At 39.4% G+C, this 22586-nt stretch overlaps 2 protein-coding genes across 2 annotated transcripts; both read left to right on the top strand.

Moving 5' to 3' along the window:
* The first annotated feature begins 10613 nt into the window (after positions 1-10613).
* LOC115779369 (uncharacterized) lies at positions 10614-14406 on the top strand. The gene is made up of 5 exons (XM_030727993.1): positions 10614-10744; positions 12543-12583; positions 12657-12731; positions 12810-12999; positions 13801-14406. The coding sequence occupies exons 1-5, from the start codon at positions 10678-10680 to the stop codon at positions 14352-14354; spliced, it is 927 nt and encodes a 308-aa protein (XP_030583853.1). The 5' UTR covers positions 10614-10677; the 3' UTR covers positions 14355-14406.
* Positions 14407-16228: 1822 nt separating this feature from the next.
* Positions 16229-18287, top strand: faslg (Fas ligand (TNF superfamily, member 6)). Its single transcript, XM_030728059.1, has 4 exons — positions 16229-16582; positions 17206-17251; positions 17346-17408; positions 17498-18287. Exons 1-4 carry the CDS (start codon positions 16289-16291, stop codon positions 17914-17916), a joined length of 822 nt encoding a protein of 273 aa, XP_030583919.1. The 5' UTR covers positions 16229-16288; the 3' UTR covers positions 17917-18287.
* The last annotated feature ends 4299 nt before the right edge of the window (positions 18288-22586 follow it).

The raw sequence follows: 22586 nt of genomic DNA, 5'->3' as shown, positions 1-22586 counted from the left end.
GCAGGATAAAGTGGCAGATGAAGATACAAAACTATCAGCAGCAACTGAGAAACCTCTGTCTGAGAGATAAGATAAAAACCAATCTAAGGCTGACATAGAGATGCCCACCCATGTCCTTAACCTGTCAATTAAAATGCTACAATCTACTGTGACTTTCCCCATAGCACCATCAAAGTTGACTCTTACTTAATACATCTTCAACTGAACCGATGCTCTTTTTTTTTGTGGTGAAACATTTTTTTAAAAATCACATTGTTACCCCTCTTGGCCCACCAGTGGTTTTAGCATTAGTCACTCTAACAACCAAACAGGAAAGCTATGTTGATAGCATCTGGTATAGCGTGCACCTCTGCAGATCATTTGATAAAGGTTATTTTATGCACACCTAGAGCTCTGGGTTGAAAACCAAGCACAGCAACATCTAACCACATCCTAAATTAGAAAAAAAGCACACAACAACTTTTTCAGCAACTTTCTTCCTGCATTTATCTGCATTCCTGCATGTATTTTTTATTTGGACAAGTAAACACTTCACATCTGTAGATGAAAGTGGTCTACTTAAACTATGCACCATAAAAATATCAAATGATGTAAGATTCCTTCTAGGTGTTTTTAAACATCCACATAAAAAGGAGATCTTTCATATGCTATAACTTGGCCAAACACCTACCCCATATGGTAATATGACCCTTGAAGGTTTACCCACTATGTACTGTTTCTTTTCTCTAGTGAAAAACCAGAAAGCAGATAAAACATCCAGGTTATCAAAGCATTTCTACTCTCTATCATATAATAACATTGGTACAGTTATGCTTCTTAAACCATGATACAGTGCTGTGATTTTCCCTATTCCTGATTTCTTCTTCTTTTTTTGCATATTTGTTACACTTACATGTTTTAGATCAAATGATGATTTAATTTGTAAAGGAAAAAATGCTATCTAAACCTGAAAAAATCCTGAAAGCGTAATTGTCCCCTGAACCTAACAACTGATTGTGCTACCCTTTACAGCAAGAACTGTAATCAAGTTTTTGAGATAACTGGCAATGAGTCTTTCATGTCACTGTGGCAGACATTTGGCCCACTTTTCAAGCATAAATGACCTGTTTAAAATCATGCCAACGCATCCTAAACAGATTTAAGCCCTGACTTTGACAGGGCCACTCCACTTTTTTTTAGTCATTCTGAGGTGGACTTGTTGGTGTTTTTTGGATCATTGTTCTGCTGCACCCAAGTGCGCTTGTGCTTTAAGATACAAACTGATGACCAGGCATTCTCCTTCAGGATTTTCTGGGAAAGAGCAGAATTCATGGTTCCATCAGTTACGACAAGTCGTACAGGTCATGAAGCAGCAAGGCAGCCCCAGGCCATCACACTACCACTACCATGTTTTTCTATTCTTTTTATAAAATGCTGTGTTAGTTTCACACCAAAGGTAACACTCATCACGAAGACTGACCTTAACTTAGGCAAGTGACACCTGCAGTTCTTTAGAGGTTGTTCTGGGTTCTTTTGTGACCTCTTGGATGAGGTGTTGATTACGCTTCAAGTAGTTTTAACAGGCTGGCCATTCCTGGGAAGGTTCACCATTGTTCCAAGTTTTCTCCATTTGTAGATGATGGCTCTCACTGTGGTTCTCTGGAGCCCCAAAGCCTTAGAAATGGCTGACTAAGAGATATCAATGATTTTCTTTTTCATATGTTTTTGAGTTTCTTTAGATTGTAGCATAATGTGCTTTGCTTTTTTTTTTTTAGATCTTTTAGCCTACTTCACTTTGTCATACAAGTTCTGTTTAAGTGATTTTGTGATTCAACTGGTCTAATATTAATCAGGCCTGGATGTAGCTGGTCAAATTGAACTCAGCTTTTTAAAAAAATGTGGTTAATTCACAGTTTAACAAAGGGGGACAATTACTTTTTCACATAGTTTTTTCCTTTATGAATTCATCATTTAAAAATTGTAATTTGTATGTACTTGGGTTGTCTTTGTCTGATATTAAAATCTGTTTGATGATCTGATACATGTAAGTGCGACAAAAATAAGAACAAAGAAAGAAGAAGAAATCAGGAAGGGAGCAAATACTTTTTCACAGTGCTCTCCTTATGAAGTTAGAAGGTCTCAAAATTTTGGTAAAATTAACACAAATTCAAAAACTCAAAATGTATACTTCATGTACTTTGTAGTATGAAGGTAAAACTTTGCATATCTTCATTAAGCATAGGAACATTATAGAGCAAAAAGAAAAAAGGATCAAGACCCACACATCTGATTCTCAGGGGATCAGGTGGATGACCGGTTGATTTTTTTTGTAGAATGACCTAAATAGTATTTTGTAGCTGTTTTAATTTTTGAAAAGAAAAGAAAAGAAAGATCAGTCATGGAAAAGTAAGTACACTCATACGCTTGAGCTCAATAAAAATAGAATCAAGTGAGCTGAGCGTATGTTGCTACCCTACATTACTGCCTATGGTCATAAGCTCTGGGTGACTGAAAAAATTAGGTCACAGACACAAGCGTCAGAAATGAGTTTCCTTTGAAGGGTGGTTAGGCTCTCCCTTGGAGATAGAGCGATAGAGGTCACACTCGGTGTAGAGCTGCTGCACCTCCACATCAAACCAGTTGAGGTGGTTCAGGCATCTAACTAAGATGGCTCCTATTCATTCTATTCTATTTACATAGCGCCAAATCGCAAAACACAGTCTCCTCAAGGTGCTTTATACTGTAAGGTAAAGATCCTTCAGTAATTACAGAGAAAACCCAACAATCAAGCTGGTTCCACAGAAGAGGGGCCTGAATGCTGAAGGCTCTGCCTCCCATTCTACACTTAAGTATTCTAGAAACCACAAGTAAGCCAGCAGTCTGAGAGCGAAGTGCTCTACTGGGGTGATACAGTACTATGAGATAGGTGGGGCCTGACTATTCAAGACCTTGTATGTGAGAAGAAGAATTTTAAATTACAGTGGTGTGAAAAAGTGTTTGCCCCCTGCCTCATTTCCTGTTTTTTTGCATGTTTGTCACACTTAAGTGTTTCGGAACATCAAACCAATTTAAACAATAGTCAAGGACAACACAAGTAAACACAAAATGCAAGTTGTAAATGAAGGTGTTTATTAGTAAAGGTGAAAAAAAATCCAAACCATCATGGCCCTGTGTGAAAAAGTGATTGCCCCCTAAACCTAATAACTGGTTGGGCCACCCTTAGCAGCAACAACTGCAACCAAGCGTCTGCGATAACTTGCAATGAGGCTTTTACAGCGTTCTGGAGGAATTTTGGCCCACTCATCTTTGCAGAATTGTCCTAATTCAGTTACATTAGAGGGTTTTCGAGCATGAACGGCCTTTTTAAGGTCATACCACAACATCTCAATAGGATTCAGGTCAGGACTTTGGCTAGGCCACTCCAAAGTCTTCATTTTGTTTTTCTTCAGCCATTCAGTGGTGGACTTGCTGGTGTGTTTAGGATCATTGTCCTGCTGCAGAACCCAAGTACATTTAAGCTTGAGTACACGAACAGATGGTCTGACATTCTCCCTCAGGATCTCTTGGTAGACAGCAGAATTCATAGTTCCATTTATCACAGCAAGTCTTCCAGGTCCTGACGCAGCAAAACAGCCCCAGACCATCACACTACCACCACCATATTTTACTGTTGGTATAATGTTCTTTTTCTGAAATGCAGTGTTCCTTTTACGCCAGATGTAATGGGACACACACCTTCCAAAGAGTTCCACTTTTGTCTCATCGGTCCACAGAATGTTGTCCCAAAAGTCTTGGGGATCATCAAGATGCGTTTTGGAAAAATTGAGACGAGCTTTAATGTTCTTTTTGCTCAGCAGTGGTTTTCTTCTTGGAACCATGCAGGCCATTTTTGCTCAGTCTTTTTCTGATGGTGGAGGCATGAACGCTGACCTTAACTGAGGCAAGTGAGGCCTGCAGTTCTTTGGACGTTGTTGTGGGGTCTTTTGTGACCTCTTGGATGAGTCGTCGCTGCGCCCTTGGGGTAATTTTGGGCGGCCGGCCACTCCTGGGAAGGTTCACCACTGTTCCATGTCTTCGCCATTTGTGGATAATGGCTCTCACTGTGGTTTGCTGGATTCCCAAAGCTTTGGAAATGGCTTTATAACCCTTTCCAGACTGATAGATCTCAGTTACTTTCTTTCTCAATTGCTCCTGAATTTCTTTGGATCTCGGCATGATGTGTAGCTTTCAAGAATCTTCTGGTGGACCTTACTGTGTCAGGCAGCTCCTATTTAAGTGATGTCTTGATTGGGAACAGGTGTGGCAAAAATCAGGCCTAGGTGTGGCTAGGGAAATTGAACTCAGGTGTGAAAAACCACAGTTATAGTATGTTTTAACAAGGGGGGCAATCACTTTTTCACACAGGGCCATGATGGTTTGGATTTTTTTTTCACCTTTACTAATAAACACCTTCATTTACAACTTGCATTTTGTGTTTACGTGTGTTGTCCTTGACTATTGTTTAAATTGGTTTGATGTTCCGAAACACTTAAGTGTGACAAACATGCAAAAAAACAGGAAATGAGGCAGGGGGCAAACACTTTTTCACACCACTGTAAGTTCTGGATTTAAAAGGGAACCAATGAAGAGAAGCCAATATTAGAGAAATATGGTCTCTCTTTCTAGTCCCCGTCAGTACTCTAGCTGCAGCCTTTTGGATCAGGTGAGGGCTTTTTGGGGAGCTTTTAGGACAGTAATGAATGAACAATAATGAATTACAATAGTCCAGCCTAGAAGTAATAAATGCATGAATAAGCTTTTCAGCATCACGCCTAGACAGGATGTTTCTAATTTTAGAGATTTTGTGCAAATGCAAAAAAGCAGTCCTACATACAGTACCAGTCAAAGTTTGGACACAAACTGGTAAGTGTGTCCAAACTTTGACTGGTTAATTCACGATTTACTATGTGTGTCCAAACTTCCTTACAGTATTACTGGAGGCCAAGGTAATGCCATCCTGATTAAGTATCTGGTTAGACACCATGTTTCTAAGATTTGTAGGGCCAAATACAATAACTTCAGTTTTATCTGGATTTAGACAAGGTGTTTTGGGCATGTCTTACCGGGAGGAGGTTCAAGGGCAAACCCAGGTCTCGCCAGAAAGATTATATCTTGGCTGGCTTGGGAACGACTCGGTGTTCTCCCGATAAGCCGGAAGAGTTGGCCGGGGTGAGGGAAGTCTGGCTTCTGGGGGCACCGAGCTTTCGCAGCCATAGCCCCTAAACTATGGAAGGAGTCCTTTCCCCCATGTTAGATCAGCCTCCACTCTGCATGTTTTTAAAGTGCGTCTTAAAAAAAATTTTTATTCTTTGGCCTTCAAATCGGAGTGAGACCTATTTTTTGGGCTGTTGTATTATTTTATGATTTCTTTTTGATGTGTGCTTGTGCATGTGTTTGGTGTATTCATTTTATTTTATTTTTTCAACCCTGTTGTTTTAAATGTGCTTTATAAATAAATTGGATTGGATTGGATTGGATTGGATTCTCTGCTTATACTGCTACCCCAACAACCCAAACCCAGATAAGTGGTAGAAAATGGATGGATGGATGGATGGATGGAAACAGGTTGTAACATCTTGCCTTTCAAAGAATTTTGCATGGATGGGTGTCAAACAAGTCAAAGATTCTTGCAAGCCCATGCCAGAGAATATTATGTTTATATGGCACAAATGCATGTCTAGTAATGTTTGGTGTTTTTCTATAAACATCTTGGGGGTTTTTTGCTTCTCACCCCATCCAGCCATGGAAGACAAAATACGGGGTTTTGCTCTATATAACATGTTTAACTTGCAGCATAAAGTTCCCTGATCACTACTGAATTGGCCCACTATAAAAAGCAGGAAGGATATGTAAGTTTTTTTCATGTGCTACTTCAGGCTGTTGTTGAAAGTAATTGATTTGTAGGTTATTTGGGTTAAGGTTTACATACACAGAACTACATGCATTTAAATACTTTACCAAAAGATCTGTAAAGTTGCAGAATCATTTAGATGATTACCACCTGATGATTAGAATCTGTATTTACGTCATTTCACTCTTCCTGTGTGAATGTAGTTCTGGCAGCGAAACCACTGAAGACCCAAGTGGGCTATGGTGGGATTTTTTTGAGGTTTTGTGACAGGAAAAATTTGCATTTCTTTCTTATCATGCCCACTATTACTTTTCCACTGCTCTTATATGAATCAGAAATTCCGTCACGATAATAATTCAACGAGTTTTCGCAGTAACAACTATTACCGCGTGTAAAACGTATTTTTCCATCACAGACCAAAGTATTGGATGCGAAAATATTCATCAGAAACAAATATTGCATGTTTTGGTGCTAAATAATAGAAATAGAACAAATTATATCAGGATTCTGAGGAAATGTGTCAAATGTGGCATGAAAGAGGGGGACATTTGCCTGGGATGAGTTGATTTTTTAAGTAGTTCAAGTAGATCAAGTTCATTTTCTTAATGCAACTAGATATATTTTTCAGCTTTTAATCTAGTATAATTGTTTTTTTTACTTGTTTTGTTTTTTAACTAATAGATTATGCACTGCAAATACAGTATACAAGGCAAAAACAAAGTTCTTCAACACTGCCTGAACTCTCTTAGGGAAGGGTCATTGTAATTCCTTTCAGTAGTCTTCCAGAATAGTTCTCCAGGCTTCTTGAAGGACAAAGCTCTACTTTGGATGTTGGCTGCCTTTTTTTCGGTTCTCTGTCAAGATCCCACACTGCTTCCATCATGTAAAAATCTAGGCTCTGGGGAGGCTCTGTTGTATGTCTTCTATCCAGGTATGCTTTTACTGCATTGGCAATGTGTTTGAAATCATTATGCTGAAAAATGAAGCTCTTGTCAATCAGATGCTCTCCAGATAGTATTGCAGATGGATCAAATGTGATGGTGTGTTTCTGCATCAATAATTCCATCAATTTTGGCCACAGACACTAACTGTTGTACCTTTTTCCTGGCTTCCTTCATATATACTAATGATGATTTGTACCAAAAGTTTCCCTTTTGAATTAATCACCCCATAGGGCCTATTTCCACTGATTTTCAGTCCAGTTATTGTGTAATTTGGCATACCTCAGTATTTTCTCCCTGTTTCCCTTCTTCAAGAATGGCTTCTTGACAGCCACCTGTCCACTGAGATCATGATGAGGCTTTGGCAAAGAGTAGATGGATCAACTGAAGGGTCAGATATATGTTTAAGGGCCTGTGTCAGGTTTATGCTGGAGTATTCCCCCTGCTGTGTATCTTAAGAACATGACTTTCAGATACTGCTATAAATAGTTTTATTTTTAGTTTTTATTTTTAGGTCTGCCACTTCCTTTTTGGCCTCTACTTGTCCAGTTCCCGGGCCAGCCGAGAGATATAATCTCTCCAGTGTGTCCTGGGCACTCCACCCTTTTCCAGCTGAGGACCATAGCTTCGGACTTAGAGGTGCTGACTCTCATGCCAGCTCCTTCACACTCAGCTGTGAACCATTCCACTGTGAGATGTGCCATAAAAATAAATGAATAAAATATTTCTTTTCACTGTAGTGAAATTGTGGTGCACTAATCAACTGTTGTGGAAAAAAAAAAAAACTGGAACTGAAACAATGAAACTGTGGAGAAGTTTAAAGGCCTTTTTATTTGTGCTTCCATTTCTCAGCCATCCCTGGGTAGCGCTGGGTAGAATCAAATGACATCTCTCTTATTTTACATGTCACAAAAACAAAAGTATAGTCTAAAACAAATTATGGAGGAGACAAAATCCACTGTTCTGTCTCCAAAAAAAGAATAAATGTCATGGTCCCTAGGTCTTGGACCCAGGGTTCTGAGTTTTCTATAAATGATCAGTTCTTTTGTTTTTGAGAAGTGATTTATGTTTGAGCTTTGTATTTGTCATTTTCTGGTAATGGGGTTATTTTATATTTCTCTGTGCTTCCGAGTTTTGGTCATATGTGCCTCTAGTTCTTAAATGCCCCCCCCCTTCATTGTCCTGTGTGTATATATTGTCTCAGTCCCCCTTTGTCCTTGTTTGTGTTTCCCTGATGATTCCTTGTATCTGGATTCCTTGCTCCGGCCCAGCTGTTGGATTTTTGAGCATTTACATCACTAAAGCTGGTTTTTGAGTTCATCGCTGTTTCCTGAGTTCTACATTTGGGTCGACAATCTGCTTTCCACACAGCCAGTCTTTGACACTAGACTATCGTGACGTTTGCTTGAAGTTAGTGTCAGGTTTCAGCTGTGATAGTCTCAACAAGTACATATCTACATATCTTTAGAATGGGAAAGTCTTTTTAATGGACTGACTCCATAATCATAATTAAGGAATGCACAAATTCTGCTTTTATTTCCTGTATTTCCTCACCCCATGTGATAAAGCTGTCTGATACTGCTCCTTTTCAACAAATTTATAATCAAACTATATGCCTGTGACTAAATACGGCCCTCTGTCAATCAATTTACATAAAAAAACAGCAAATTTAGTTTGTGATTTACAGGTTTTTACAGTGTTTTCCATAATGTCTGGGACAAAATGTTTTTTGTAGTTTTGTCTCTGCACACCATCAAAGTGGGTTGTAAATCAAGCAATCAATATGTGATAGAAGTGCAAACTTTCATCTTTAATTCAGTGAGTTTTGCAAAATATTTGCATGATCTATTTAAGAATTGCAGCCATTTTTATACACAGTCACCCATTTTCAGAAGTTCAAAATTAATGGAACTATTGACTAGCAGTTTCATGGCCAGGTGAGGCCTGTTCCCCTGTTATTTCATGACAAACAAATTAGACATAATATCTTAAGTTAAATCATAGTGTTGAATTTGTATTTTATAGCTTTTCACTTCAGCCATTTTTATTTACATCTTTTTCTTTTCAGAGATTCAAAATTTATGGGACAAACTAACATGAACATAAGTATAAAGACTCTTTTTAATACTTGGATGAAAAACCTTTCAGTGTCTGCCTGAAGTCTAGAACCCATCACCAAATTGAGTTGCTCCACTAGACCTTTACTGCAGCCACCTTTAGTTGCTGCTTGTTTGTGGGTCTTTCTGCTTTCAGTTTTATATTTAATAGCTGTAAGGCATGCTCTGCTGGGTTGAGATCAGTTGACTGACTTGACAACTGAAGAATATTGTATTTATTTACTTTTTGAAACTCTTGGGTTGTTTTTGCAGTGTGCTTTGGGTCATTAGCCATTTGCATCCTTACTTTTGTCTTCCCATCATTCTGGTACAAGTTAACCTTGGTTTCATCTTGGCTTCCAAAGATTTTTTTTCTTCCTGAACTGTGCAGATTCTTTAAGATGTTTTCACGGCAAAGTCAAATCTGACCTTCCTGATCTTGAGTGTAATCAGTGGTTTGCATCTTGTTGTAAACCCTCTGTGTTTGAATTTATGAAGGTGTCTCTTGATTGTATTTTTTGACAGTTTTACACCCGCCTCTTCAAGAGTGTTTTTGACTCAGCTGTTTTTCATGGAAATAATTTTGTCATCACGCACTTTAATTGTCTTCTGCTGTCTTTCTGTCCTTCTGGTGTTGCTGAGCTGGTCAGTGTAGTCATTCTTTTAAACAATGCATCAGATTGTTGACTTAGCTGCTTCTGAAGTTTTTCTCTCTCTAATAGGCTTATTTGGGTTTTTCAGCCTAATGATGGCCACCATTTTCACTAACATCTCTTTGGGCTTCATATTTTAAATTGCATTAAAATTACAATGAAAAGCTATAAAATACTAATTTAACACTGAATTAACTTAATTAACCTGCTTGTCAGAAAGTCTGTACTTACACTGTACTATGTGGGCTAGGCTGGTACATGATTAAAAAAAATACTTTTTCTTTAATTGCCTACAATAACAGAATCATCATCATGTCAGGACTTGTGAAGAAATGTGTAAATAAAAAATTTAAAGATTGCTAAGTTTAGTTTTGCATGAGGATGTATTTTGTTACCCCCATATTGCAGTAGCTGTTGTGCTTGACTAGGCTAGGCAACTTATATACTTTATTTCAGTATTTTTATCTCATGCTGCTTTCTGTTTCTAAAGCTACTTTCAGCTGCTCCCTTATTCACAGGGGGTCACCACAGCAGGTAGCTTGCATATTTGACTTGAATGATTTTTACACCAGATGCCATTCCTGGCACAACCACCAAGGGATTTATGTTACTTTCTACTCTACCATATTTTGGATGAAAATATTTTTACACAATAGCATTAAATGGTGTAAATGGTAATTTACGTATTTTGCAGATCCACATACTGTATTATTATAGTTAAAGCTACCCAGCAGTACAGTTTAATTAAACTCATCACCAGCTGCATTAAAGCGATGATCCAAGAATAATTATATGATTCTGAATAGAGAATAAATTCAATGTTTAACAATGTCTTGGATTTGTCTTTAAGGAAAACTGATCCAGCTGTGTAACCTTACTTGATAATAAAAACAAACGCACGTGGTTCAGCACGTGTTAACCCGTATATTACATTTAAAAATTGCTTCGTGCTTCACCCACAAACAAGAACACAAACACTTTTCCAGCATACTTAATTTTTTTATTTTGACCGCAAGCGCTGATCTCGCGTTATGTTGGTTGAGATCACATGACGGCTATGGTATGTCACGTGATATTGTTTTGCTTCAGTCGCGGCGGTCTTTACGCGTGAAGTAAAAATGGCAAGAAATGAGGAGAAACAGCAGGGCAGACTGAACAGACTGTGGCTTCAGAAGGAGAGAGAAGGTGAGCAGTTAATAAATGTAGCACAAGCCCCATTTTATTTAAGATTCAGCTGATAAAAACACGTCGCTTTGAGGTCAGCTAGTTCTGCCAGCTAACTGCGGTTATGCTAACTTTCACCTGCTAATGCAATGAAACAGACGGTTACTTTCATAGTACTTTCACAATTACCATATACTGATATTTAAATCTCGTAATTTACACACTGTAGTGATAGTTTTCTTCCCCAAAGCGCAACCAAGGATGTTTGCATAGTTTAAGCCTGTGGATAGGGAAAAATAAACATTATGGAAAGCTCAACCAAAAAGTAGTGTGGCACAGCTTTCTTATTGTCCTCCCCTTTCTCCCCGTCCCACACATTCACTAGGATTAATATACAGGCTTTAACCCGTGTGAGTCTCACAAGTAACATGTGACTCCATAAGAGATCCCTCCTGAAGCAGAAAAGCAGCTGAAATAACAGTTTACACTTCTGCCTCTTGTTGTGATAGAAAGCAGGAATAAACAAATGTAAAGCGACTATTGCATAAGTCCATAAACACAAACTTTAGGGTTATTCTTTGTCAACTGACCAAATCCTTCCAGCCTGACCATCACTGATTTCCCTGAGGAAAAATATTAAGAGGCATTTTCAAGCCCCTAACTTTATTAGTTTTCTGGGAAGCTATTTTCAAGTATCTATATCTAGAGAAAAGATTATCTAACAACTTTAAAGATATTAAGATGATGATTTATTTTTTTTAAATCAAATATCACATTGAATTTGCACATTTTTTTTCCATTTCCTGGCTCTAATGCCTCTGATCTTCAAGGCCATTAATCTGTCTTGAGTAGTTTCATGGTATGGTATGTTACAAATTTCACCCCCGTATCTTTGAAATTGTTCTTTCTACAGGCCTTCAAATATGGCAGTGCAGGCCATACTTTCAAATTTTCAAGCAAATTCAAGCTCTCATAATTTTATGCTAAACTTCAGCTACAGTTCTGAAAGCCTGCAGTCATAGTAACAGATATTTGACCTAAAAATATTGCATGATATAGCTATTTGAAAATGACTCCACTGAAAGCTCTGATCAGAAAAGGCTTGAAAATGCCCCTGACTTCATTGTAAAAATATTTTTTTGTGTTTAACCTAATAACAGTAAAAAGTTAAAAATTTGTTCGCTTTTCTATTAAGGCGTGTATCATTATCCAGGAATTTTTTTCATCAGGCTGGGAATTTTTCATAGATTTGGTGACCCTTTATATAATTGCCATATATATTCCATATATAATTACACTTTTTAACTTACTGTAACAAAAGAGTGGGGAAAGTTGCATTCATATAAAACACAGGATATTTGCATGATCAATGCCAAACCTATTGAGGCATTACCAGGATAGCTGCCAAGTGGTTAGACTTGCTAAAATACAGAGAGGTAAAACACGGCCTGCGATCAATCTGGTTTATAGCAGCCTATAAGGAAAACAAAACAATGAGAAGTAGCATAATGCTGAGAAACTCAAGGTGAAAGAGTCTGTTGTACTACTGAACCAGCAAGTGACATATGCATCTAAGACATATACAGTTGTGCATCTAAAACAGCTGACAAAATGTAGATTAAATGGTGATACTGCATTTAGCTTGATATTTTTTTTATTAATTAATTTTGTCGGTTTCATTGCGACCTGTGACCTTGTGTCGATTCAGTTATTCATTGTGTGGTCCTTTGCTTACTTTATCTAACTTTGTATTGCCCCTGGGGGAATAAAAGTCACCCACTCCTGTTCTTGAAGGATTTTGTCATATTTTCTTTTACAGAGGGACGCCTCAAAGATATTCACGAGCGTCGACCCAAGCTGGTAAAAATTGTCAACAAATTGTCTCTGTAATTCCCTTCATTTGTGCATTTCATCAAATGGTTTTCTTCCACAGTCTACTCTTAATTCAACTTCCTCTGTGAAAAAGTGGATCCCCAGCATCAAGAATGAAATAGAGTACTATCTACAGGTAAGTGTTTGCAATAAACCAGGATCCTGCTGACTTTATTAGTGTTTGATCATTACTGAATTCTTTTTGTTTTCTCAGCAATCCCAGCTTTCTCATTACCCAGAGAGAAAGATAGCAGAGTTCCAGTTGCACATTGAAGCTTTAGAAAAAGAGTACAAAAGCTTCATTGCCAAACTTCGAGTTCTTGATCCATCATGTAAACACAAGCCATGGACTCCTCGAGCATACTGCAAAAGAAGAGCAGACGCACAAGACCCTCCAGACATCGGTTAGTGGTTAATCTCCTGCTTAGAGTGAAACTAATAGCGTCTTCTTTTTTTATAGTTAGCTTCTCTTTTTGATTTTTGAGAAAAAAGTCAGAGTTGGCAGGGTAGGCTGCCACCACTTGCTTAATGCTGGACTTTTCTCAGCTTCAATCTGCAACTTTAAGATAAAAACTTAACAGTTTTAGACACAAATAATTGTGTTATCCTGTTAAATTGCTACCATCCATTATAATGTTACAGAGGGCCAGGGCTAATAGCGTTTGCTGCTTAGCTCACACGTTAACATTACTGTTTTATTGTCATCCATAACTTGTAACCACTATCTTAATGGAAACAGACCATTACTGTGCCTATGGGATAAAGGGTACTTTTGGCTGATCCCTTTCCACAGGGGCTGCCACAGCAGATGCATCCGCATGCTTGATTTGGCAAAGATTTTATGCCGGATGCACTTCCTGACATATCCCTCCCAATTATCTGGACTTGGCACCAGCATTTGGACTACATTAACCTGAAACCCCTGAGCCTGGCTGTGTGGTTATCGAGTAATTTCTAAAAGTTAAGTGGCTAACAATACCATGCGCGCTGGCCAGGTTAACATCTTTTAGTAGATTTGCAGTGGAGATGCACTGTGCTTCCTACAGAGTCTCAGCCCAGCGAAAATAATTCTTCTTTTGGTCAAAACCCCTCTCTGCCAGGTATAACTGCATAACTTTTTATTGCTGTTCCTTGCTTTGGTTTGTTGTTCCTTAAAGAGCCCAGCAGCTGATGTATCTATCATGTGTCTTTACTTTTGTTTACAGTGAAAAACCCTCGGCTCTGTGAATCACAAGACGGTGGCAGTCAGCAAAGTGAAAGTGACTTTATTAGCAGTTTGACAGGATGTTCCACGTATTCATCCACTGAAGAACTTCTCAGCTTTTCAAAAACCACACTTCAGAGTCTTGTACCCACTAACCTGGTCTCAGAAACCTCAGAGGCCGTCTGTGCAGTCCAAGACCAGCCGCTTTCATTCGACCAAACACGGCTGGCGGTGGCTGCAGCATCGTTCAGAGGAACGCCAGTTCAGCCTAGTTCCTCTCAAACACAGAGCCTTGCCAGGATACTGCAGGGTGGATTGCCAAATCTTAATAATTCCCTATCGAGAAAAATATTTTCACAGCAAAGCCGAGACGGGGAGAAAAATAACGGGGTATTTGGCGGGCAAAAAGCTGCCTTCCTAGAGAATATCTCAGACTGTGAAGCAGCAGAGAGAATACCTGGGAAATCATCCAACGCCAGGGCAGTGGAGGCGAGGACTGGTCATGTCTTGGGACTAGACTGTTATTCTTCTTCTGATGAGGACTGCGATACATGATATATTTTTTTTGATAGTATACATTTTGCAATACAGTGAATGATTTATTGAAACCTCTTTCATGTCCTGTGTTTATTCAACACATCTGTCCAAAGTTTATATTCGCATTAATTTCATGGCAATAGCAATATTTATGGAAACTAAAGTGTGATGGGGCAAAGTTACAAAACCTGCTGTATGTTTCCAAAAGTGATGAGCAAGGAGGTCATTGATTTCAGGTGAAGAATTTCATTGTCATTTTCAGGCAATATGTCATTTGCGTAGTCAGTCATCCTGACCACATCGACTTCCATTATGCAACAAGAGAAGAAGACTGTGTGAGAAGCCAGCTAATTGATAGACTTGCTTGCTGACTCAATGATTCATTTTAGTCTACCTTTTCTGGTTATATTAACTAGAGCAGCAACGGCATAGACGGCCTGGTTAGACCCCAAAACCCCACCCTCCCACCTAACCTATTCTCTACTGCTAAAGCTGTTGCTACTGCTGCCGTGAGGACTGCTTTCAGCATGACACTTCTGGGAAACAGACACATCAGCTTGTAGAGTGCATGCTGTCTGTGCAGTTTATGGTTAAGCATGACGTAGTTGCCAGTTTAGTTGGAGCATATTGCACACTGCAAGATGGATTTCCCATTGTCTCTGCATTAACGGGGAGAAATGAAACTTTTGTGGACAGGACTGAGGGCTTGCTTTGAAATTTCCAAACCCAAGACAAAAAGAGGACGTGACCTAACACAGTATACGTGATTGCCTAAATTCACAGCTGATGTAAATCATTACAGAACAGTTTGCCTCGATGTTCGTCTGAATGCAGCTGCACTGCTGCAGCCCCCTCAGCTGCAAGGTCGAAACTCGAAAGATACCTTTGTCCTATTTTTTTAACCAAAAGCCCACTAATAAGGGTGATTTATGCAAGTAAGCAGACTTTCTTGATTGAAAGATTCGTTTGTGGAAACTTTTGCACCCACAGCAGCGCTTCATATCCTAAGAAACGAACCCAAAATGTCAGTAAGACCACAACCCTATTAATGATGTACTGAGCAGGGAGGGAAGCGGTGAGTGTGTTTTCAGCTTTCCTGTAAGCCCATCTCTGAGGTATTGGTTGGGGTTGATTCTCACCTCTGTGAAGTATCGCTGGGTCGCTTGCTACCAGCTTTTCACAAGCAGACGGCAGGAAAGCCAGCGCAGATACATACGTTCTTTTCATGTGGCAGCAACATCATCCCACCAAGAATACTCTGTGTGCTATTGAAACTGCTGTATCACTGTTTACTAACAGGCTGTGTCTCATTAAGACAATGAAAAGAAAATACTGTTTGATTATGATGATACACCGAATGAGATTATCCTTTAACACAGCTCAGATTTTGTGACATTTCTCTGTGGTTCAGATTTCAAGTTTCAGTTAGACACACCTGAAAGGTCAGCAAGGAAAAGCAAAATTAATCTTATGTCACCCAGACACCAAGATTTTACACTTATTCTAACATGCAGGGCAGGTGATTGTAGTTGCTCAGTCTGTCATTTCGTGGAATCTGAAAAAAGTCTCCTTCTGGTGTGACTTACAGGTGGTTAGTGAGGTGAGGGTCAGTCGAAGCCTCTAATTTCCTGTCTTCTCAGACTCTCTTGCACAACACACATATAGTTCTCCTTAGTATATAAAATATGTGAAAAGTAAAAAAAAAAGTTATGTAGCTATGCAAAAAAAAAAAAAAGCAACCCAAAGGAAATAAACAGATGGTTGGGTTGATAATTTCTATAATCTCATGCTAAAATAACATGCAGTCTTCATTGCATGCGTGGGAGGGAGTTGTGGGTGGTGAATGCCTTGACAGCTGAACTTTGGTTCTTTTAAGTCAGAGGTGCTCACACAGAAGCACACACCTCCTTTGTGCAGAGGACATAGATGCACACATCTGTCACATCAACGAAATGGCCTGCACCGTGAACTATGAGCAGAACTATCCGTTTCCACAGGTGTTCCTTGTGGATGGAGGAGGAGGACCACAGCACTCTGCTCAGCCTCCAAGTCTTGTGCCCTGCTGGTCCTTCCCTCCTTCCCAGGAGAGAGTCAGGAGCCGTGGGAAGAGCAAGGGCTGCATGGGAGTCAGCCCCGGTCTGGCATTGCTCGTGCTGTTTCTGTTCCTGCTTGTGTTTGCAGCCCTGGGATTTCAAGCCTTTAAGATTGTCAAGATAGAGAATCAACTAAGAGACGGGAGTGGAGAGGTAAGGAATAATATGGAAAATTCAAAAATGGGACAAATCTGATGACCTTACAGTGAACTAATAAGCAAACAATGACTGCGGTAGTGTGCTTTGGGGTTGAAAAAGGTGGATTCTTTAACTGTGGCAGCATTTTAAAGACATATGGAGGTAAATTATTTATGTGATGACCCTCATAGAAAAGACAAAAGCAGTGAAGTGAGAAGTGACATTTGCAAAGAACTTTAGAAACATTTCTTTACGTGTGGTTTTGGTGTTTCAGATGTGTTAATGGGTGCCACACAGTATAAGTGAGAAAAGGTGTCACTTCTGTTACCCTTGCTTTGAGGAGGAGTGATGGGAGGTGTAAGGTGGGAGAATGGAAGACCTGTTGGAAAGTTTAGCAGAGCTGCAAGGTTTACTAATTAATTAACTGTTCAGTTTGGTACCGTTGAAAGAGACGATGTACTTAAGCTCTGCTTTGACATTTAAAAGCAAGGGCTTCATTGTTCCATCTGTGGTCACCAGTCCAGTGAGACAGGATATCCTCTCTCTGCTCTGAGCAAGCTTTTAGAAGGAAGCACTGAGACATAAGTGTCTCTATGATGTGGTATTGAGATTTCTGTGTCTCTTTCGTTTTACTAAAGGTGAGCGAACATGTGGCTGAGGTTAAAGTACCCCAGAAGCAAATCGGTAGGTCTCCGTTAAATATGTCTCATCATTAAGCATGTATTCTCATGAAAGGAGAAGAAAAGATAATGTGACTCTAATCTGTGTGATGTTTCAGGTCTCGATAATTATGGATTCAACGGACAAGATGAAAGCAAAAGAGCTGCAGCTCACGTGATCGGTATTTGTTGTTTTTTTTTTTTCATTTAAGGCATGCTCTATGATTTTCCAAACTCCACACTTCTTAACATCAGATCTTTCATTTGGCAGGGCGGATTGAAAAGAGTGAATTCCGTGAGACTCTGAGATGGGATTCGAAGATAGGTCAGGCCTTCACTTCTGGAGCAGTAGCTTATCTGACTGCAGATGGTGCTCTGCAGGTCAATGAGACCGGAATCTACCACATTTACTCAAGAGTCGAGCTGATCTTTAAGCACTGCTCCCTCACGTCCTCATTTGATCACACTGTGTTTGTGAGGAGAACAGGACATGCCCCACCTCTGACCCTGATGAAGGCCCACAGAGCGGGTTTCTGTCCTCAGCAGCCGAGGTACTCCTGGACCACAGAGAATTACCTCGGCTCAGTCCAGCGCCTGAATAAATATGACAGGGTTTATGTGAATGTTTCCCACCCGATTTATCTTAGTCACTCACATTATGGCAACTTCTTTGGTCTGTACAAGATCTGAAGAGTTTGTGGTGTTGGGTTTTGTGTATTGTGCAGAAATTCTACACCACTGAATGCAAACAGCTCAAAACAGGTCAGAATATCAGGAGTGAAACTTACTCATTACTTTACCCAAGAGATACATTGAATGTCTATCATACACAATAACCACCCTCACAGCATAATCTTCTCTGTGCTGTTAAAAATGCAGGGAACTACTGCGCACACTCTTGATTGGCAGCTTAAAAGAGGCGGCGACATTTTTATTATTTTTTTAAGTATTGTGTAGATAATAAGAGTGTCACTTAACACTAAATTGTTGATTTAGTCGTAGCATTGTTTTTAATATTTATTTTTGGTGTTTATCTGTCGGTTATGGTGCCTAAATATATGGCCTTGAAACCAATGTTGTTTTAAAGCATATACAGAGATGCTCCTGTTTTATGTCAATAGGAATGTTGAAAAAATCAAAAGAAATGTTAATAAATGAAGGGTTTCCATTTGCAATCTAGTGTGTGAGTAGTCTGTCTGATGAGGAACACCCACATAAGTTTTGATCATGACCACTGGAAAGTATGAAGACACCAACATGAATTTACTACTGATCATGAGCTTCATTTCCATATATTCCACTCAGATTCAGCTGCAGTTCCTGCACTTCAGGAGATTTTCAGTGAAATCCTTAATTCACAGTTTTATAGATTTAGTGCTCACACTGCAAGTGTACTTGCATTTTTGCAGACCTTTTTTTTTTTTTTTTCAGTTTAGCACCCCCATTGCGCTGTTCTTTTTCTGTACACCACAAACACACATTTAGTAGATGTGAGAAAAAGCAGCCTGGGCACAAACGAAGGGACAAAACTGAAACAGGTTTGACGTGTTTCCTTCCTGTATGACAATCGGGAGGGTCGTGCATGCATGCATGTTGAGTTTTGTGAAAGGCTTTGTGCTTAAAGTACATTTGTACATCTGTGAATGACAGCTGAATGATCCACTGAAACTTTTTCTGGTTTGTTTCAGCCCGTTTGGACTGAACTCCAAACTTCAAGTATCTCAGTGGTACTGTCTTCAGTTTTTAATCATCAGTAAGAGCAAAAAACAAATGGAGAGTGTTGATATTTGTTATACACCATATTTTTTTTGTCCTGTCCATAAATGAAGTGTATAGTTGAGTGAGTGCAGCACATTTGATGAATTTTCTGTGCTAAACAAATTCAGTGTCATCTGTTCCACCTTCCTGAGGCCTCACCTCGAGATGTAGCTTCACTGAGTTGTTGAGAAAACGTTATTAAGACCACATATCTGAGGGTGTTCCTAGTTTTACTCAGCGGCATAATTAAGTCTGGTGCAGCCTCTGTCGAGGCTTGCGGTTTCATCTTGTTCCAATATTCACTGTTTATAATCATCACGATACTGGCTGCTGAAAGCAATACTCAGAGTCTCACTTTGGACTGTGAAACCCTCTCAGCCTTTGTAGAACATCACAGCCGAGTGTGAAAAGATGCATCTGTGTCCGTTTCATTTCATGAGTGTTCATGACATATGAACAGAGTCATGTGTTTATGACACATGGCTTAACAGAGTCATGTGTCATGAACCCTCTTACCCAGACCTATACTGTCTTGATGACACACAGAACTAATCTCTGTACAGCAACATGTCTGCCCAGCTTTATAAATAAAATCTATATTATAGCTTTTAGAGTACAATCTCATTTTACTACTTTGGTCCCCCTGCAGCCAAGATTTTTATGTCTAACTTTGTGCAATTCAGTGTAACCCCTTGCAATAAATGAAAATATATGTTATTAGACACATTCAATCAGAGCTCTGTGTGTTCGAAAACTAGATCAAACAGTGGGTATCAGAAGAATGTTTGTTACCGAATGCATATAAAACCAAGTCACATGATGGAACTAAAAGATAAGCTAAAGATAAATTAGAAAAACCTGCGTATGTGGTAACTCACTGCCTTTGCAAAACATCCGCCGTGGCTTTTGATACCGCCAGCGACGCTGTCACAAGCATTTTTTTAAAACCAGTTTAAGTCGATGGCCACAAAAAGTTCAAAAAAAATTTTGCCACCCATATTGAGTTTCTGCTGTATTTTTGATATTAGGAAATCTTACTGTCACTCTACAGTATATACTGGTGGTGGAGCGATTCTTTCCAAATACAAATGCAAGAGGTCAAAGTTCATTTCTCCGTTGCCAAATGTTTTACCAAAGCTGGTAATGAAATGAATTTTGAACTGCAAAAATATTTAAGAGCCATGTGATTATCCAGCTCACAGAACAGCTTCTTATTAACTGAACTAATTACTTGCATAAATACATCTCAGAGTATAAAGGGCTGTAAATGTTATCTTGAGGCTTTACATCACATTAGGAAGGGTTCACTTTAGAGTGCCATTCATTTATTTTTAAAAACATTAAAACCCCCCCCCCCCCAAATAAAAAAAAAAAAAAAAAAAAGGTCACCACCCTTTTCCAACCAAGCTTGACACCAGAGAAATGTCAAACAGGGGAAAAAAATCACCCCACACAGAGCATTACTTTAACCCTATCTAACACCAGTTCGAGGTGGAGCACTGAGCATTACACCAAGCATCGCACTCTGTCACCATCAAGCTCATTAATCCCTGCCGGCAGGTTCCCAACTCTTCAGATTAGTGGAGTTTTTCTCACAGCGTGTGTGGTTTTGGGCTGGCACACTCAACAAATCCATGTGGGTGTGATGTCGAGAATCTTTTTCATGTATGAAACTCTCGGTTTCCAAGCTGTAGATAGCCTATAATCTGTGCTAGTGATAAAGAATAAAAGATCCGAGACTTTATTCATGAAGTGAATTGCAAAGTGTGAGAAATCCCTTCCTTATAACATCACTTAAAATTGCTTCATTGAAGCTTCAGTTCACCACCTCACCATGTGTGTCGCCAGTTTCCCATTTCCAAAATGTAAGAACCTGCTTCAAAGTGCGGACCACTTTCTTGACCTCACCTTTAGCGCCACATGTCAGATATTTGATGAACTACAAGTTTTATTTAATGTTTGCACAGTAGCATCCAGATTTAGGCGAAATGAAATAGCACATCCCCTGCAGCAATCAGACAAAAAAAATAATAATAGCTTTTCATCAAATCATAATCGGGCTGTTTATGTGAGGGAAGTTGTAGTATGTAATGTCCCAGAAATGTGTCTTAATTTGCTTGTTAGGACTTGAAAGACAGATCAGCATCAGCAATGGGCTCCTCTAAGAAACAGACTGAGAGAGATCAAAGAAATCTTATAAAGTTTCACATCTACTCGGCAAAGAGACGGCAAAACCACGTATGACTTCAAAGCAGCTGCAGGAAGGTTTAGCTTACTCGTGAGACATGCTCCAGCTTTGATGCACAAACAGGTTGTCAGTCTAAGAGTCATCAGCAGAAAAGGTCATAACAAAAGTTTTCATCTGAAGCCTCAAGCAGCACTTGGACAAACCAGTCATTCTGGCAGCACGTGCCGTTGACAGATTGAATTTGCATGGAGCTGCAGTCATCAAAGGTAGGCCTGGAGGAATTCGTCTTTTCGGTTGTTCAAAAGATTAAAGTTACTTTCTCTGTTGGGTGGTGTAGCAGCCAGTGATTGGACTAAACACGCCACAAGTATAAGAAAGAAAGGGCTTCTACATTAGCTGATAAGGAAAATGAAAGTGAAAGAGGTTCCCTGCAGCGTGATTGTGATTCACCATCTAATAGTTGTGGAAACTGAAGCTTTTGGAGGTCATTGGATGTCTGAAAAAGGCAGCTTATCTATCTATCTATAGATTTATATCTACCTATAGATAGAGCAGGTGAACTAAGTATTACATGTGACCAGTAAATATGTTTCTAAGGGTGATATTGACATCAGATGTCAGTAACAACCCATCCAACCACACATGCAAAGAATTGAAACCATAGAGGTCCATAAATTAGGTTCTGTATAATAATGAGAAATGACAGGGAAAAAGTATTTTACTACATGAAGAAACGGAGGTGCGAAAAGGCATGGACAGTCAGGACACCAGCTGAAATCTATCAGTAATTAGAAAGCAATATTAGCTGGTTCAGCCCCAACTGATGGCCTATAAAAGGTGTCACACAAGAAACGGCTTATGATGGGTAAAACCAGTGAGCTCTTGCAAGACGGATGTAACCTTATTGTTGCAAAAACATACGGATGGCATTGGTTGCAGGAGTGAGCACTGTTGGGGCCATAATCCGGAAGTGGTAAGAACATTGTTTCACCATAAATCGGCCACAGCCAGTTGCTTTCCACAAGATTTCAGACAGAGGAGTGAAAAGAATTATCAGAAAAGTTGTCCAAGAGTCAAGGGCAACTTGGAGAGCTACAGAAAGACCTGGAATCAGCAGATACAGTTGTTTCAAGGAAAACAATAAGTAATGCACTCAACTGTGATGGCCCTTATGCACGCTCGCCACGCAAGACTCCAGTGCTGAAGGGAAGAAAAAAAGCATTTAAAAAGCACATTTAAAGTTTGCTGAACAACATTTAGACAGTGAAGTTTGAAGGTGGGAACATCGTGTTGTGAGGCCGTTTTCCAGCATACAGCACTGCTGCACTTCATATAATTGAAGGATGAATGGGAAAATGTATTGAGACGTTCTTGCATTAAAAAGAAAAATCCTCCATCTACCAGGATGGTGAAG

The sequence above is a fragment of the Archocentrus centrarchus genome, chromosome 4 (genome assembly GCF_007364275.1).
Source record: "Archocentrus centrarchus isolate MPI-CPG fArcCen1 chromosome 4, fArcCen1, whole genome shotgun sequence".
NCBI lineage: Eukaryota > Metazoa > Chordata > Actinopteri > Cichliformes > Cichlidae > Archocentrus > Archocentrus centrarchus.
This window is presented reverse-complemented; position numbering and strand designations above follow the sequence as displayed.

Bases quoted from the DNA above. Each gene is read 5' to 3' on its own strand.
- LOC115779369 (XM_030727993.1), top strand. From the start codon at position 10,678: ATGGCAAGAAATGAGGAGAAACAGCAGGGCAGACTGAACAGACTGTGG. The intron at 12,584-12,656 runs GTAAAAATTGTC...TTTCTTCCACAG, and splicing joins ACGAGCGTCGACCCAAGCTG to TCTACTCTTAATTCAACTTC. The intron at 12,732-12,809 runs GTAAGTGTTTGC...TTGTTTTCTCAG, and splicing joins AAATAGAGTACTATCTACAG to CAATCCCAGCTTTCTCATTA.
- faslg (XM_030728059.1), top strand. From the start codon at position 16,289: ATGGCCTGCACCGTGAACTATGAGCAGAACTATCCGTTTCCACAGGTG. The intron at 17,252-17,345 runs GTAGGTCTCCGT...GTGATGTTTCAG, and splicing joins AGTACCCCAGAAGCAAATCG to GTCTCGATAATTATGGATTC. The intron at 17,409-17,497 runs GTATTTGTTGTT...TTCATTTGGCAG, and splicing joins AGCTGCAGCTCACGTGATCG to GGCGGATTGAAAAGAGTGAA.